A 16,347-nucleotide genomic window follows, 5' to 3' on the forward strand; every position below is an offset into this window, starting at 1 on the left:
TTGGTTTTTTGAGACAGGATTTCTCTTCTGTGTAGCCCTGGCTGTCCTGGAATTCACTCTGTAGATCAGGCTGGTCTTGAACTTGAACTCAGAAATCCACCTGTCTTTGCCTGCCAAGTGCTGGATTAAAGGCATGTGCCATCACTGCCCGGCTTCTCCTTAAAGATTGGGCCTTAGTAACAAACTCCATGCCTCTGTCATGTACTACAGGCATGGGTAATACTGTATCTTTCTAGTTTATTTTTTCACTTATTATACACAACTGATAAAAACGACAAGCAGCCAGAGGCTTCCTTCATTTTGCCAGCCTGTGCCAAGCACAATGCCTGGAACACAGTGGATAAGTAAATACTTGAGAATCCAGGGGTGTGGTATGTACTTGGGAGGCAGAGGCAGGCTGACTTCTGAGGCTAGCCTGGTCTACAAAGCAAGTTCCAAGCAAGCCAGGGCTCCAAAGAGAAATTTTGTCCTGCGGGGTGAAAAAGTCAAAACGGAAAGGAGGCAACAGAAGGTAGCAACTAGGCTTAAGAACCATTGGAGGGGCCGCATCAGCTTCCAGATCCTAAGAGGATGGACCCAGGAACATTTGTTTAAAGTGCCAGTGTCTCATGTCTTCCTAAAAATGTTCGTGACTTTGCTCACCGGAAGAGTCTTCATCCACGTTCTCATACTGCAGAAGTCGATCTAGAAGGAAACTGAGAGAAGTGGGAAGGAGAACGATTATTCCCCATGTTCGTGTTCTTGAGCTCTACCTAGTTACTCCTAGAAGACTCACTGGATCCTCCTAAGACTGCATGCACTTGGGGTCCTGTTCCAGGTTGGAGTAAGAACGGATTCTCTAGGAATAACACTGCCCTTGTGTCCACAACATGCCTTACCTCTTGTCTCGGGAAACCTTCAGCAATTTCCTTTGCGCCTTTCTGAGCTCCTCCTGGAAGCACTCGTGTTCCTGTAGCGGACAGGGCGGGTGCTAAGCCAAGAGCAATCCGTAAAAGGCCCAGAACCCGGAGACGTCTCTCCCTACTCACCCCCTTTACCACATGGGTAAACTGAGGTCCTCTCAGAGTTAGGCCTCGCACTCCACAACCGCCCCACACCGGCACTCACGTAAATGAGGAACTTGAGCTTCCGCTTCAGATTCCTGTATTTCTTTTTGTAGTCCACTTCGCCGTCCGCTGGTCCGTTCATGACCAGCCAGGGAGAAGCGCCCCGGAGTAGTGTCCCGCTACCCAAGTCCGCCTGGCTTCTCACCCCGCCCCCCCACTTCCGGAGACTTTGCAATGCCGAATGAGACGGACTACAACTCCCAGCGTACTCCGCGCTCAGAGAGCGTAATCACACCACCCGCCCTCCTGGGGAAGACCTGAAAGGAACGCAGCTTCCAGCGGCTTCGCGGTGAGCTGAGGTCACAGAGGAGCTGGACACTGTGGGGCGCAATTATTGATTCTTAACTGATTATAAAGATTTGGAGCCAAAAGAATATAACCAGAAATCCAGTGTGTTGGCGAGAATACCCTTTCCCTTCTGCCTTTCGAAACAAGAGACCTAACTTGTTGATCCTGACTACAGGGCAGCTTGAAGAACTGATTACAATATACTTAGAGACTGCCAGCGCCGAACCGGCTTCTAAGGAAAAATTTAATACGTAGTTTTAACAAAGAGTAGAAGCCTCCCTTAAGACCCACCAACTGTTCAGGAAAAAGCAAGATCTGGCAAAGTTTTCCGTCCCAGTGCTTCCACATCAGAGGCTCAACGGTCTCTTTCCTCACGAAGCCGCGGCACTGCGCGTGCGCAAACTACTGTCAAGTGCACCGAAAGTGGCCCGGAACTAAAAAGGCGGGAGCAACCAATCCCTGGTGACGCAAAATGGCGCCGGGAGATGAGATGATAAAATTCACTCGCAGTTTCTTTCGAGCTTGTCCCGACCTCAGGTGCATAGAGTCTGGGTATTAGAGTCTGGGTTGTAAAAGGCAGGGGTTAGACTGGGATTCTTGTCTTGACACAAGTCTCTGTAGCACGGTTACACACTCCATCGTGCGACAGAAATTTTTGATTCACGTGGGTCGGGATCATCTTGAACCTGAGGAGAAGCAGGCGTTGAAGCGGCTGGTGGAGGAGGAGCTGCTGAAAATGCAGGTGTGGGCCTAACCCCGGGCCAGGAGAGACAGGGCTTGTTGCTGAGGGGTTGGGGCAGGATACAATCTTGGTTCGGTTTGCCCTCATGCTGCACCCACAGGCGGATGCTGGTTCCAGGGAAGGAAAGCCAGACTTTATCAAAGTGAAGAGGTCTCCTGCTCCCTGCAGTGATCCAGAGAGGAAAAGGTTCCGCTTCAATTCAGAGTCAGGTTAGTGCCTTCTCCCCTGTGTATCTGTCTGTAACTCCATCATTGGTTTATTCAAAAGGCAAGGTGCATGTATTAATTGCAAAGCAGTAAGGGGTTAGGGGGCAGTGAGTCAGGAACCAGGTGGAGCCACATCTGCGGTGCTTCTTGCTGTCCTTCACTCTTAACCAGCGTGGATCTAGAAGCACCCTATTCTGAATGGAAGGGAAAAGAGGAACCCATCCCAGCCCTGTCCCCGTGTTTCAGAATCCAGCTCTACACCCTCCAGCCCAGACTGCTCAGGACCCCCAACAAAGAACAGGACAACCAAGAAAGCATGTCCAAGAAGAGCCTTAAAGAAAGCAATTGAGAGCACAGATGAAGACCAGCAAACAGACCTGGGTGCAAAGATGGGATTGGACGAGAGCAGTGAGGAGGAAACAGAGGGCTCTGTCAGATCAGGTGAGGCCTGGAAGGCAGAGGACACTGAGGAAGATGATGACAGGAGAGAAGAACAGAAGGGTGGGGCTAGAAAGAAAGCTGGGGCCAAGAACAAGCAAGCAGCACACAAGGCAGATAGGAAGCAGGTTAGGGAAGAGAGTGGAAGCAGTGAGGAGGAGGCTGTACTGAATAGAGCAAAGGTGGAGGGAACCATAGGTGTTAAACGCCAGGAGGAAAGTGAAGAGAGTGGAGAAGAGATCCTAGCCAAGAAGAAAGAGCACCGGGAGCCCAGATCCAGAAGTGACAAAGCAGGGAGAACAGCCAGGGAGAAGAAGAGCTATAAGCAGAAAAGCAGGGCTGGGAGGCCAACAGAAGGCTTGGGAGACGGTGAGGCCGAGAAGCAAGGGGGGGTAGTAAGTAGTGGGGACAGCAGTGGGGAGGAAGAAGAGCAGTCAGTGAAGAGAAAGAGCAAGGACAGGACCCAGACTGAGAGTGGGAGAAGGCAGAGCACAAGCAGCGAGGATAACGGTGACAGCACCCATGTTCAAGCAGCCGCTCAAGGCACTACAAAGATGGGCAGCCTAGGCAGCAGTAATAGTGACAGTGGCATGGAGAAGGAAGTGAGTGACTCCCAGGCAGGACAGAACACCAAAGAGGAGAGGAAGAGCCGCTCTTCCAAGAAGAGCCCCAAGAACGGCAAGGCACGAAGTTCCTCATCTTCATCAGATGCAAGTCCAGAACCCACAGGTCAGAAGGTAAGAGGACATAGCAGGTGGGTGGGCTCCACTAGGGGAAAGGGACTTCAACTGCAAATTCCTTATTAGGCTGGCTCTCGTCGCTGTGGAGAGGACCACCCAGCTGTGGTTAGACTAAAGCGTTATATTCGAGCTTGTGGTGCCCACCGAAACTACAAGAAGCTACTGGGCTCCTGCAGCTCCCACAAGGAGCGCTTGAGTGTCCTCAGGGCTGAGCTGGAAGCGCTGGGCATGAAGGGTGAGAAGGGATGTGCCAGAGATCTGCGGGAGGGCCTGAGCACCAGGGAGGGCCTCACAGGCTGCTTCCACTCCAGGTAATCCTTCCTTGGAGAAGTGCCGAGCTCTGAAGCAGCAGCGGGAAGAGGCAGCTGAAGTGGCTTCCTTGGATGTTGCCAACATCATCAGCAGTACAGGTAAGCAATTTCCTCCTCAGGGAAGAAGAGCCTGAGGCCAGGTAACTAATTTTCTCTCCCCACCTCCCAGGCCGGCCTCGAAGACGGAATGCCTGGAACCCTTCAGGGGAAGGCATCTCCCCAGGGGAGCTTTATCACCGAACCCTGGACTCTGAAGAGGAGCGGCCCCGCCAAGCACCTCCAGACTGGTCCCATATGCGGGGTATCATCAGCAGTGATGGTGACAGTAGCTGAATTCCATGTCCAGGATGGACCTTACCCTGTTATACAAGCGCCTGTTCAGGGGAAGCCACTTGCTAAACCAGGCTGTGGTGGCAGGACCACTCCTCCACCTCATGTTCTCTAAGGTGGCGTGGGGCTGTGTGCAAGCAGCCTCGCAAGGCATTTGAGGGGACTGTTGGTTTGTTTTTAAAGACTCAATAAAAGAATGTTTGTAATTACTTCATCCAAACTGGTCCCGAACTGCCATGCCTTGTCTGTCCTTTGGGACCAAGAATTTGGGAAGTAGCCCTTGCTACCAGGCAGTAGCCTAATTCTCTTTCTTATCGATTCCAGACTGTGTATCAGAGAGGATATGGCTCTTCTTCCTCCAGTGACCAGTTGGTTTCTCTGACCAATTTGGCCGTAACAATGTAAAATTTACTCCAAGAATGCATGCCTAGCATGAATAAGGCCCTGGGTCTCAACACCAACAACACACATTCTCAGGCTCAGTTCATCGTCCTTCCCATGCCACCAGGGTCTCTTAGCCTCAGAGAGGTAGATTTGGTAGGGCTGACTGGCCAATCAGAGCCTGACAAACCTCAAATGTCCAGGCAGGCGAGGACCCCAAATCAAAGCAGGATAAGGGTTCAACAAGCTGATGACCTTCCAGTTACATGTGCACCCACTAAAATCACTACAACTTCAATCACATCAACCAAGTAATACCGCCACTGATAAATTCTCCACACACACCTTAGACAAAAAGGGAGACGTCCTGTGGTCTGTCAGAATAACCAACAGTTTATTAAAAGCTTGCCCTAGGGCTCTGTGCCAGCCCCATAGCTGAGAGGGGCTCCCATGGCTGCTCCCAGGCTCGGCAGCAGCCCTTTCCAAGGTCCTTCCCTTGTCCCCGCCCCAGCCCTGACCCCAATTAAAAAAAAAAAAAAAAAAAAAAAAAAAAAAAAAAAAAGACAAGACGGCACAGGACGTCAGTCAGACAGCAATAGGAGAATGGTGAGACCCAGGCACCCTGACCGCAAGACCCCTGATGCTTCTGGAGGAAGGCCTCCTCCCATTCTCCTTGCTTTGGCACCAGACCTGCTCTGCCATTCCACCAGGTCTGGGGCCCTTGTTGTCCCCAGTTCATGGCCCCATCACAAGGGTTGTATAATTCTCTGAATATAATATATCTAGACCCACCCTTCCCCTCCCCTAGGGGACCAGATGAATATTTGACACTCACAGTTCCCACCTTTCATAGGTGGTGATGGAGGGAGACCCTGGCACCATGGAGGGGAGGCAGGGCTCCTGGTCAGCCTTGGGGCACCAATGCCCAAGCTGGCCTGGGGTCACTGGCCAGCCCCAAGAAGCTCATGAGATGAGGAGGTCTGATGGGGGAGCTGGAGCTAACATCCTGTCCCCACCACCACTGGGTAGGCTTCAAGCACACTACCTGTAGGATCAGGCACCACCCACTCCCACCTTGCCCTACTCCTCTGCTCACCACCCTGTACTTCAGGAATAGAAGTGGGAGGAGCCGTTGAGGATGTGGGAAGCAACACTGGTGCTTCTGCTCAGGGGCCCTGGCACTGCAGCAGGTGGGCCAACGTTCTCACCACTGCTGCCCCCTGACGCTGCTCGCCTTAGGGGTTGAGGACTGTTTCTTAGCAGCAGCAGAGCCCCTCCACGGGGTGTTCCACTCTGTGTTGGGGGCCCTAGCCAGTTTGGAGGCCCTGGGGGAGCCAGCAGAGCTGGCTGACGCCAAGCTGGTGGGGGCATCCCTGGTGGAGGAGGGCCATGGCTCCAATGGGCTCCTGAACGGGGAACTGGACGGGAGGGCCAGGCAGGGGCTGGGGGTGGGGCAGGATAGCCCTGGGCAGCAGCTTCAGCTGGAATGCCCCCCAGAGCCATACTGGAGAAGCCCAGCCTCATGCTCTCAGCATCGAAGGCCTCGATCTCACGGGCCTGTCGCTCAAGCAAACTCCGGATGCGTTCCGAACGCCCTGTCTGTAGGGCCAGCAGCTCTTCTTCCACCTGGGACACCCAGAACAGGGGTGAGTCCTGGAACTGAGAGCCTGCCCTTCCTTTCCCATCTTGTGGGGGTCAAACCCCTTACCCGTTGCTCTAGCAGTGCCCGCCTCAGAGCTACTCTTTGCTCCAGCTCCCTCAGCTCCCGCTCATGCTGGCTCTCTGTGCGGATCTTGATCTTGCTCTGGTAAGCATTAAGGAGCTCCAGCTCCTGTTGGAGCTGCTGCCGCAGGGCCTGAAACTCTGCCTCTTGGGTCTCATCAAGCCGGAGCTGGAGAACAGGGAGAACAGGGTTTAGGGAGCTCCTCCTCTGTCCCCACCATCCTCCCCTGCCCCAGTAGGCCTGGGCCCTAAGGTGGCAAGGAGCGGCAGTCTCAACCTCTATGAGAATGGAAGATGGTCATACCCTGTGGCACAGCAATTACACTTGCAGGAATCTATCCCCCAGGTATACTTGCACATGTGCTCCAAGTGTTCACGGAAGCGTTGTGATAGCAAAATGCTGGAAACAACCTAAATGTCCACCAATAAGGGATGGGTTAAATAAATTATGGTACATCCATTCCATGGAAAATTCTATACTGTAAAAAACTGAGATAGACATGTGATATGGAATGATGTCCAAGAGATACTGGGTGGAAAAGAAGTCAGAAAACTATGTAAAGTCTGATTCTATTGTGTTTTAAAACTCCTATCTAATCTTTCAAATCTGCCCTGGAAACTCTACATAAGTTAATCACTACAAAATTACCTCCAAGAGGAGGGACTGAGTGAGGACAGGGCCCTCTAGCTCTTTGGACTCAATGTGCATCTGAAGCCCACTCCAGGGCTGGGACAGTTTTCCTAGGAGGTTCTTTCCACATTCCTGAAGTCTGAGAGCCACACTCACTGTAATCTGCTCCCCTGCTCCCTGTTCACACAAAGTAAACTCAGGTCCAGAAAAAAATATTACAGCCAGTATTTTCTTCGGTGGTTCTTGGCAGAGCAGGCAGGGTGACTTTCTTAAGACGTTAGGAAAATAGTAAGAGAAATAATATGGCCACTAAGGAGAATATAAGACAAAACCACTATGGAGAACGTTAGTAGTGAAAGAGCACCCAAGTTTCCTAAGTCCAAAAGTTCTGTTCACATCTCCCACCTTCCTTTGCCGCAACAAAGTTTAAAGCAAAGACCAACCTCCAGTCCCCCTCCCAGACCCCAGGCCTCACCGCCTGTGAGCTGAGCATCTCTGAAATGGACTGGTCATATTGCTCGGCCAGGATCGCCAGCTTGCGTGTCTGTTCCTCCTTGAGCCGCTTAAGAAGGCTCTTGTGCTGAGCTTTGGGTGTGGTCTCCAGCAAGTGTGCCCGAAGAGCCTTGTATTGCCGTGTCTGGATCTTACACGTCTCCTGGAACTGCTTCTTGATCTGCAGCTCCTTTGACTGTGCAGTGAACGGATCAAGGGGAAATGGGGCAGGGGAGAAGGAGAAGAGGAGGAAGAAGAGGAACAACGAGGGGAAAGGAAGAAAAGGAGGAAGGAGACAGAAGCAGAGACAGGGAGAGGGAGAGAAACAGAAAACATGTTAGACAGAGGGGGCGGGGGGAGCTGTACACAGACAGACATGGAGAGATGGAACTGTTGAGAGATGAAAGTCTCCATGGGCAAGAGAGGTGGAGGAACAAGAGAGGCTCTGAGTACATCCAGAATTGCATGGGATGCACAAGAAGAGACGTAAAGATCTTACAGACAGGAGCTGAGAATCTTTAGAGGGCTGAGTATACAAAAGAAGCTCTGGTCATGCAAAGAGGGAGGGAGAAAATATCGCCCTGGGCAGAAGCATGTGGTCACGTTTAGGACTGAGTGAGAGAGCAAGGCACACACAACATCCACAAAAGGGTAATACAACTAAGGGCAGGCAGAGGAAAGCCCAGGTCCAGTATCTCGAGGAAGGCAGGAAGCAGCACTGGGCTGAGGAGTGGGAAAGAGGTTGCCCCATATCAGGCCACTGAAGGAAAAGGGCAGCAGAGTGGCCAGAAAAGATCTGAGAAGTTCCGCTGGGAGCAGCTGCCCCCGACCAGATCCACACTTCAGCTCAGCCCAACATAGTCAGCCCCAACTCCAAGCCCACTGCAATCCCAGACCTCTAGTTTGTACATTCTACCTGCTCCCCAACTCGCCACCCTTGACTGGAGGTTCTGTGGTCCCAACCACCCCTGTAGACTAATGCCTGACCCAGGTGAGAGACGCAGTTCCAAACTGTGTAAGCAATAGGTTCACAGTAAAGGAAGGGGCAAAAAGACCAAAGCCTTTAACCCTAAGTACTCTCTGGAAGGGTCCCACAAACAGGAACTGTGAGATCAGGAAGTTTTGTGGAAGCTCCACAGGGGCTCACAGCCCAGAGCTGTTTGTGGTCATGGTGCAATGAATCTATGAAGGCAGAGGATGAGGCTGAGGTGTGAAAGGAGTGAAGACAAAGGAGATGGGGTGAAGAGGTCATGGAGCTGAGGGCCAGGGTCCAGATTCAGGGCAAACCAGGGAGGCTAGGCGGCAGGACAAAGCAGACAGAGGCAGCCTGGGCCAAAGGTGTAGTTCCGCTCAGATATTTTATTTGTGTTTTTCTTTTTTTTTTTCTTTTCTTTTTTCTTTTTTTGGTGGAGGGGAAGGGGACAGGTTGGAAGGGAGACAGAAAAACAAAATCAAAGAGGGAAAACCCCCATGACTTCCCTCCCTGCCACCCCTGGCCCCAGGCCTGAGCCAATGAGGGTGAGGATGAGCACACACACAGCAGGGGACAGCAATAACTTAGGGGACTGGGGAAAACACAGAGTGTCATTTCTGGACTCCATAGTAGAGGAGGCTGCCTGTCTAGAGATCTAGATCTGGGGCCGGGATTGAACTTGGGGAAACATATTGAGGAAGAAAGGTCAGAAGGGGAGGAGAGGCTGGGGGCTGGAGAAACTTTACTGAGTCATGGGAGATAAAGTGCTCAGTGCCCTAAATTTGGGTGGAGGATTAGAATTGGTTACCTCCAGGGAGGCAAGGCCCTGCGGGTCTGAGATCTCCGCCCAGCTACAGTCCCTGGTGGTAGCTGTCGGGAAGCCGAGAGCCCAAGACGGCGCTGGCTGCGTGGTAGCAGCCGAGGGATCCGACTAGGACGTTCACCCTTAAGCAGGCCCCAACTGGCTAGTATATGAACAGCCCAAGGGGGCAAGCAAGAAGCTAATCTGTGGCTAGCCCGTGCTAGGCGCCAGTTCCAGCCCTTGCACAGAGCCCAAACTCTGGCTAACAGAGCTAGTGGGTGTTGAGTAGTGCGAGGATTTCCCTGACGGGGCCAAGGGACAGGTAGTCTACTTCGGAAGCCATTCTTATTGGTCTTAGGGTATAGGGCAAACAGCCCCCGGTCTCCTACAGCCCCACAGCCCTGTAGGGCCCGAAAGACCATGGGTGACAGGCGTAGCAAAATTCGCAACCAGAGTCGAGAGATGCCCCGACGCATCTGGGGGCCTTGCTGCCGTACCCATTTGCCACCAGCTGCCATAGCTGCCAGAGGTAAAGCCAGGCTGGGCCAAGCTAGGAGCCAGGCAGCTCCAAGGCCCAGAGGCACACCCATAAGGCCTCTGCGCCAGCTCAGACTAAGGACAGCCCCCAGTGCAGTGCCCTGAGCCAGGAGTAAGAACAGACTGGGGGGCAGGTGTAGAGCTGTACAAAGGAACAGGTAGGAGGCCCCCAGACCCACTAGCCCTACCTCAAGGGCCAGCAGTGCTGCCTGCAAGCCACCTCCACCCTGGGCTGCCAGCAACGGGAGTAGCAGCAGGAGGAGTAGGGGCAGGAGGCCAGGGGAGGACCCCACTGCAAAGGAGAGGCCAGCCAGGAGGCCATGAGACAGGAGTCCAGGGAGCTGGCTAGCAGGGTACTGTCTCAGATGTGATGGAGGTGGTTCTGGGGGGATATCTGGGGAAGGACAGCCATCTCCAGGGTCCCTGGGGGTTCCAATTGGAGCCCCTCCCTCCTCATCCTCCTCCTCTTCCTCCTCCGGGACTGGAGTCAGAACTGGACCCTGGACCCAGCCAAGCTTGAACTCTACATCCACAAGGTTTCCACCCTCCTTCTCCCACGCCTCCAGACTCCATGCCTCAGCCTCCTCCTGGCCAATAATATTTCTCTCCTGGGATGCCAGTAATGGGACTCTAATCTCCTTCATCTCCTCAGATATATCCCAATCTTCCTCATTAACCAGACTCCTATGTTTTTGTGGGTTGGAACTAAAGGTTCCCATTTCTTCCCCCAGAATCCTCTGCTCCTCTGGCTCCAAAGTAGTCCCTTCCTTTCCCAGAATCCTTCTCTCTGGCACTGCTTCCTCCTCCTCCTCTCCCAGCATCCTTTGGTCCAGGATTGCCTCCTGGCCAGATGAGCAGGGCTGCTCTTCACTAGGGGTGCCTGTGCTGAGTGGTCCCAGAGCCCCAGTAGCAGGGAGGCCCATGGGTAGCTGGCCTGCACGTACTTTGAGGCTCTTGGGCTGCTGGCGAACCTGGGCCGCGTGCTTCTGCCGCAACTCTTGCTCCCGTCGCTTGTTGTACTCCAGCTGGTTGCCTAGCTCTGTCTGGTGCTGAAGGCGGGTGAGTTCAGCACGTGTGCGCTGGACAGCCTGGAGCTGCCGCAGTTCCAGCTCTCGGGTAGCCTCATGCTGCCGTAACAGCAGAGCACACTCCAAGTCCTTCTGCGTCTGTTTCTTATTCAAGTCCTAAGGCAGAAGAGGAGCCTTCTTGGTATTGAAGAATTATGGGCACAACATTCTTTAGCAGAGAGGAAGTGAAGAATGAGACAAGGGCATCCTATCAGGGCCCAGTGGGGACAGAAATCAAGGATGCTGAAAAGGCACCAAATCAAAACACAAGGAGGGTAGACGAGAAAGAAGACATTAGGAAGGCAAATGAAAGGAGAGAGGTGCTAGGCCCTTGACCGTGTGGAGAAGGGCAGGTGGGTCATGTCTACCTCTCGAAGCAGGTCCTGATCTAGGCTGTGCCGAGCCAGGAGCATCTTGCGCTTGTATTGACGACATTGAAGCTCGAAGTACTGACGTTGCCTCCGCAGCAGCCCTGCCTCCTCTTCTGCCTGGCACTGTTGCAATTGCTCCTTCTGCCTCAACAGCCACTCAGCCTTCTCTCGTTTGGGTGTGCTAGGGTTCTCCTGGAGTTCCTGGCAGGGCAGTAGGGGAATGGGTCAGTGCCTGCCATTGTCTTGCCTACCTGCTGGCCCTGGTTCACCCAGGGCAGTTCTGGCCAAACCTCTTTCAACTGCTCCTTCCGAAGCTTATAGGTTCGCTTCTGCGCCTCCAGCAGGGCAGCCAGCTCCTTCTTCTGCTGCCCCAGGATGTGCTGCTGGAACTTCCGCTCCTCAGCCTGAGCAGCTCGTGCTTCCTTCTCACCAATCGCCTGGTGCCTCCGGGCCAGCTTCTCAGCCTCAGTCCCAAAGCCAGCCCGCTGTGCCTCCAGCTCCCGCTGTAACCGCCCACTGTGCTCCTCACGTTCACCCCTCAGACGGGACTCCAGGGCCAGCAACTGCTTCTGGTGCTGACGCCGCATCCGCTTGTAGCCACTCAGCTGCTCCCGCAGGGCCGAGTCCTGCTCATGCTCCTGGATTTGCCGGCTGACCTAGGTTAGAAGAGAGGATAAACGGTGAGACTCATCCTAGCCCCACTTTACTCACACAGACATAAAGAACAAGGGTCTCAGACTCATAGTTTCATTGTTATTAAGTGTCTTCTTCACACTAAACTCTCTGAATCTATTTCCTCAAATGAATAATTATCTCCATCATGGGTTGGGGTAGCAGACTGAGGTGATAAAAGGTGGTAAGCACAGGTCCTGGTGCAAATGCAGAAACATTCAGATTAGTGCAAAAGAATGAATAAGATGCTCCTGGGCTCAGACCCCAGCTCTGCCCATTATTATCACTTAATCTCAAGCAAGTTAACTTCTCAAACTACCAATTCTCTCATCTGTTACATGGGCCAACACCTCTGCATAGCTAAGTGTGCATGCTGGCTAGCACCCTCCCTTCAACCAACACTACTGAGGGTACATCACGCTCCAGGTACTAAGTAAGCTAGGATCTGGGTTCTTAGATGCTAGATCAAGACCTCTGCTGACTTCTGGTCTCATTTCAACTGTTCTATCAGTGGCTCTTAAGTAATGTAGGAGGCCAAGGCCCAGGAAAACCAAATCTCTCTGCATAGGACAAAGCAGCAACATCAGCTCAAGAGTGGTCCTAGCAATCCACCTCCAGTCGCAAGCAAAAGCTTGAAGAACACATCAGACTTGTCCAGTGGTCTCCAAAGGGACTGTTGGTACTCAAATGCCATCAAAACTGGAATGTGACCTATGGCTTATCAAGAGCATAATCAGAAAGCTATGTTTTATGAGAAGCCTAAACTTGCTGGGCATGGTATCACATGCCTATAAATTCTAGGACTCAATAGAAGGATTACAAGTTCAAGACTGAGCTACTTAACAAGAACCCATCTCAATAAGCAAATAACTCCTTTCTCCATGAGTTGAGAAAAATAAATTTTTGAAGACTAAGATCCTATTTATAGGAACAGAATACCCCCCCCAAGGGTACTGGGCAAGTATGTTGGATAATAGCCACCCCAAGCTATAGTAGCCTCAACTCTTTTTTTTTATTTTTTTAATTCACTTTATATCCCAATCACAGCGCCCCCCTTTTCTCTTCCCAGCCCCACCCTTACAAGTCCCTTCCTCCTTTTCCTGCTCTCTCTCTCCTCAGAGAAGGGGAGCCCTCCTCTGGGTACCACCCCACGCTGGTCTAGCAGCCTCAACTCTCAAATGGAATTCAATCCTTCCCCTGCCAAGAGAGCTGGAAAGATTAAACATAAGCACGTGTGTAGGCCTGACAACAAGTCACTGGCATGGGGCAGATCCCTGAGCTCCACTCCTGCACTCTGAAGCACTGAATCTGGCTAGCTTGCACACTGACATGGGACTACCACCGCAGGATACACACGCCTGTCCAGACGTGCAAAGCACCCGACCAGCCAGAGGGGTCCAGGAAGGTCTCCACAAGCTGTTATTTCAACAAGGCCTTGAAAGCAAACAATTTGCCAGGCTGGGAATACACAGATTAGGTAGTGTGACTAAGACAGTCTGCTTGGAGAAGGGAGCCAGCAAAGACAGCAGCAAAGTGAGGGTAGAATCTAGCCTTAAATCATGTGCCACAGAGAAGGTAACTGCTGGACTTCTGTCTGATGTACCAAGTAAAAGAGAAAAGAAAAAAACTATCATGAAGCTGAGTGAAGATGACCACACTTGCTGGGCAGTGGTGGCTCATAATCCCAGCACTTGGGTGGCAGAGGCAGGTGGATTCAAGGCCAGCCTGGTCTACAGAATGAAGTCCAGGACAGCCAGGGCTACACAGAGAAACCCTGCCTTGAAAAAACCAAAACCAAAACCAAAACCAAAACCGAACCAAAACAAAACAAAAAAATGGCCACACTTACCAGGGAGGCAGTACGAATGGTAGCAAAGTGGTCTCGGTTGCGGCAATAAGCTCTGCGGCGAGCAGAAGAGGAGGTGGAGGTGGGAGGAGCTGCAGGTGGTTGGAGTGGACCTGGGGTCATCTCTGGCTGATAGGGATCATCATATAGATTGTCTGAGCCCTAGAAAAAGGAAAGAAGAAAGGGATGCCCCAAACTCAGGAGACTCCTTCAGACTGAAAGGAGAAGCAGACACACTGGAGAACAGGGACCTAGCCAGTTCCTGAGCAAACCAGCTCAGGCTTGGCCTTGTGTCCACTAAGCTGCTCAGGGTGACCTGCATACCGGCAGCCGGTGGATGATGGAGCTGTGGGAAGTGACTGTATGCTCCCCCTCCTGCATCATGGCCATCTCTCGGGATTCAGGGCCTTCTTCTTCTTCTTCCTCTTCCTCTTCCTCTTCCTCCTCCTCCTCCTCTTCATTATCTGAGGCATCTGCGAGGCTGTTGACTGAGCTGCTCTGGCTGGAGGCGCTGATGGACATGCTGGGCACTGAATGGCTACTCTCTAGACTTGTCAGTGTCCCTGCTCGGTGCATGTAAGGTTCTGCTTCCTGTGAACAGGGTGTGAGCTGTTGGGCAGGGAAAGGGAAGGACAAGGATATGGAGTAGCACAAGGAAAGAAGGTGAAGACAAATGGGGAAGAAGGGCCAAGCCCTTCTTGGGTGGGGTGGTGTCAGGTTAAGTTAGGTCACCTCCTCTTCCTCTGGGGCCTCAGCACCAGGGCCATTGGGTGCCTCTTGGAACAGTATCTTCTTCATCTTTCGGTACTGCAGGTTATCCAGTTCCCGTACAGCATCCTTGGTCCTCTGGATTAAGTCCATGATGACTGTGGGTGGCCGCTCCCGGAGCACAAAGCGGTGCTAAGCAAACAGAACACCTGAGATCTGCTGTCAGTTCTCCCTCAGCCCCTCTAGATTCCATCCCTTCAGCACCTCCTAGCCTGAGGCCCCTGCCCATTACAGCTGCACGCTCATCCAGGTCTTATCTTTCTCCCCTCAGAAACTGTCTTTACTATCCAGACAGTGTCATTTCTCCAGGCATTGCTGAAGGCAAGATATTCAGGAGATGTAGATGCCAATCCAGCTGTGGTTACCAAAGGCCAAATGCCTTTGGATGAATCATAAGACCTCTTTAGGCCCTCAAAAGTTATCCTTTAAAATCCAGCAGGTCAATTCAGCAGTGTGTTCATGCTAACTAGAGCTTCTTAAGACACACTGGGTCTGAGAAGGGAATGAGGCTCTAGCAGATTGGAAAACATCTAAGGGAGATCAAACATTTATGGTCTCTGACTAAGAAAAATGTGAAAACAAATTATTAAATTAAAACAGTATGGCAGATAAAAATCTAGCAAAACACAAGGAAGTGAGGCATCAGGGCCTGAGGCAAAATAGATAAAGAAAGCTTCCTGGATGAAGAATTTGGATTCACTGATATGAGTTTTCTGTGGCTCTACCAGCCACCAGTTCCAGAACACTAAATGTGCTCACCTTCAAAAGAACCTCTGAGGTTGGTCTGTCTTGAGGGATTTTCTGAAGACAGGAATCAACAAAATTCCGGAAGTACTCAGACCTGATATCCCGAAAAGTAAGCGACAGGAAGGCATGAGCCAGGCAGGTAGATCCTATGACCTAACCCTTGGCCCAGGAGCCCAGTCCTCACCAGTGTCCTGACTGGAGAGCAGGAGATTCATTCTGTGCAATGTGGTATAAGGCACTCATTGCATTCATGTTAAACAGTGGTGGCTTCCGCTCCGCTAAAGAGGACAAAAGAAGGTGAAAAGAGGCAGATGATCAGACACTAGATGGCAACTCAAAACAGCTTGGGTTCAAATCTCATCTCCCTGGCTTTCTCCTGTTTGACCTTGAACAATTAGTGATCCTGCTGCATCTTAATTTCCTCTCAAAAAACTGTAATGTTCATTTTATCTGCTGCACATGGACAGAGTAGGGACTAAAAACACTGCAAAAGAGGCATAAAGAAGCACACAGTTATCAGCCAAACTAATATGTATGAGGCCAAACAAGAGCAAGACCTACAGTGTAGGAAAGAGAAACAAAAGACATGTACTCTGTTCAGAAAGTTCCGGTCTAAAACTAAGTGAACAAGTAGCCCTGGGGAGAACTCAGGGCATAGCTCAGGTGCTGAATGCTTGCTTAGCATATACCAGCCTCTAGATTTCATCCCCAAACCACCAAAACAAAACGCAACCAACACCAAACTAAAGTTGCTAGTTATGGTAAGGGGAAACCAGGTAAATGGCTAGGAAACTAAGAAGAGGTCTTTTAGAAAAGGGAGCACTGGAGAGAAGCTTAAGTGTCGAGCCATGAGCTTCTTGAGGTCCAGACAAATGCTTTGTTTTTGATCTTTTAAATAGTGATTTAATTACCAACAATTACAAGAATGCAAATTTCCAGTTTTTCTTTAAGAATTAGATATGGTAAAAGGAGCTGAAACTATCAGTGGTCCTTTATAAGAACAAAGACCTCCAGCTTGCCCTGACTTCCCTCAACACTGTTCCACTGACACAGTACTGGCTGCCACTTATAATTAATAATTATATTATATTATCATTATTATTATTTATTATATAAGTATACTGTAGCTGTCTTCAGACACACCAGAAGAGGGCATCAGATCTCATTACAGATGGTT

At 51.4% G+C, this 16,347-nt stretch overlaps 3 protein-coding genes across 10 annotated transcripts in view; 1 reads left to right on the forward strand and 2 right to left on the reverse strand.

Annotated features, from left to right (window-relative positions):
* Nucleotides 1-1,242, reverse strand: part of Ino80e (INO80 complex subunit E) — a 9,647-nt gene extending 8,405 nt beyond the window's left edge. For all 4 annotated transcript variants that reach the window (XM_031388336.1, XM_031388335.1, XM_031388334.1 and 1 more), the window contains exons 1-3: nucleotides 1,108-1,242; nucleotides 879-949; nucleotides 643-695 (exon numbers count right to left, since the gene is read on the reverse strand). In XM_031388336.1, the coding sequence (XP_031244196.1) occupies nucleotides 643-695; nucleotides 879-949; nucleotides 1,108-1,188 (205 nt within the window). In that variant the 5' untranslated portion in view covers nucleotides 1,189-1,242. The remainder of the gene's footprint in view (nucleotides 1-642; nucleotides 696-878; nucleotides 950-1,107) is intronic.
* A 576-nt stretch (nucleotides 1,243-1,818) lies between these two features.
* On the forward strand, nucleotides 1,819-4,381 carry Hirip3 (HIRA interacting protein 3). The gene is made up of 7 exons (XM_031388326.1): nucleotides 1,819-1,931; nucleotides 2,016-2,136; nucleotides 2,237-2,345; nucleotides 2,589-3,517; nucleotides 3,587-3,755; nucleotides 3,832-3,930; nucleotides 4,001-4,381. Exons 1-7 carry the CDS (start codon nucleotides 1,867-1,869, stop codon nucleotides 4,162-4,164), a joined length of 1,656 nt encoding a protein of 551 aa, XP_031244186.1. The 5' UTR covers nucleotides 1,819-1,866; the 3' UTR covers nucleotides 4,165-4,381.
* Nucleotides 4,382-4,912: 531 nt separating this feature from the next.
* Nucleotides 4,913-16,347, reverse strand: part of Taok2 (TAO kinase 2) — a 19,530-nt gene continuing 8,095 nt past the window's right edge. Inside the window, exons 9-20 of one of the 5 annotated variants that reach the window (XR_004123343.1) lie at nucleotides 15,355-15,448; nucleotides 15,183-15,264; nucleotides 14,388-14,555; nucleotides 13,980-14,264; nucleotides 13,659-13,817; nucleotides 11,428-11,793; nucleotides 11,135-11,338; nucleotides 10,644-10,883; nucleotides 7,371-7,583; nucleotides 6,569-6,675; nucleotides 6,251-6,433; nucleotides 6,028-6,168 (exon numbers count right to left, since the gene is read on the reverse strand). Coding sequence is in view for 4 of the 5 variants with exons in the window: in XM_031388321.1 (XP_031244181.1) it covers nucleotides 9,165-10,883; nucleotides 11,135-11,338; nucleotides 11,428-11,793; nucleotides 13,659-13,817; nucleotides 13,980-14,264; nucleotides 14,388-14,555; nucleotides 15,183-15,264; nucleotides 15,355-15,448 (3,077 nt within the window). In the remaining variant the exon portion in view is untranslated. Of the gene's footprint in view, nucleotides 6,169-6,250; nucleotides 6,434-6,568; nucleotides 6,676-7,370; nucleotides 7,584-8,719; nucleotides 10,884-11,134; nucleotides 11,339-11,427; nucleotides 11,794-13,658; nucleotides 13,818-13,979; nucleotides 14,265-14,387; nucleotides 14,556-15,182; nucleotides 15,265-15,354; nucleotides 15,449-16,347 lie in introns of those variants that run through there. The other 4 variants (XM_031388323.1, XM_031388324.1, XM_031388322.1 and 1 more) reach the window with 4 other exon arrangements.

Source organism: Mastomys coucha, unplaced genomic scaffold (genome assembly GCF_008632895.1).
Source record: "Mastomys coucha isolate ucsf_1 unplaced genomic scaffold, UCSF_Mcou_1 pScaffold21, whole genome shotgun sequence".
Classification (NCBI taxonomy): Eukaryota; Metazoa; Chordata; class Mammalia; order Rodentia; family Muridae; genus Mastomys; species Mastomys coucha.

Bases quoted from the DNA above. Each gene is read 5' to 3' on its own strand.
- Hirip3 (XM_031388326.1), top strand. From the start codon at position 1,867: ATGGCGCCGGGAGATGAGATGATAAAATTCACTCGCAGTTTCTTTCGA. The intron at 2,346-2,588 runs GTTAGTGCCTTC...CCCGTGTTTCAG, and splicing joins CCGCTTCAATTCAGAGTCAG to AATCCAGCTCTACACCCTCC. The intron at 3,931-4,000 runs GTAAGCAATTTC...CCCACCTCCCAG, and splicing joins CAACATCATCAGCAGTACAG to GCCGGCCTCGAAGACGGAAT.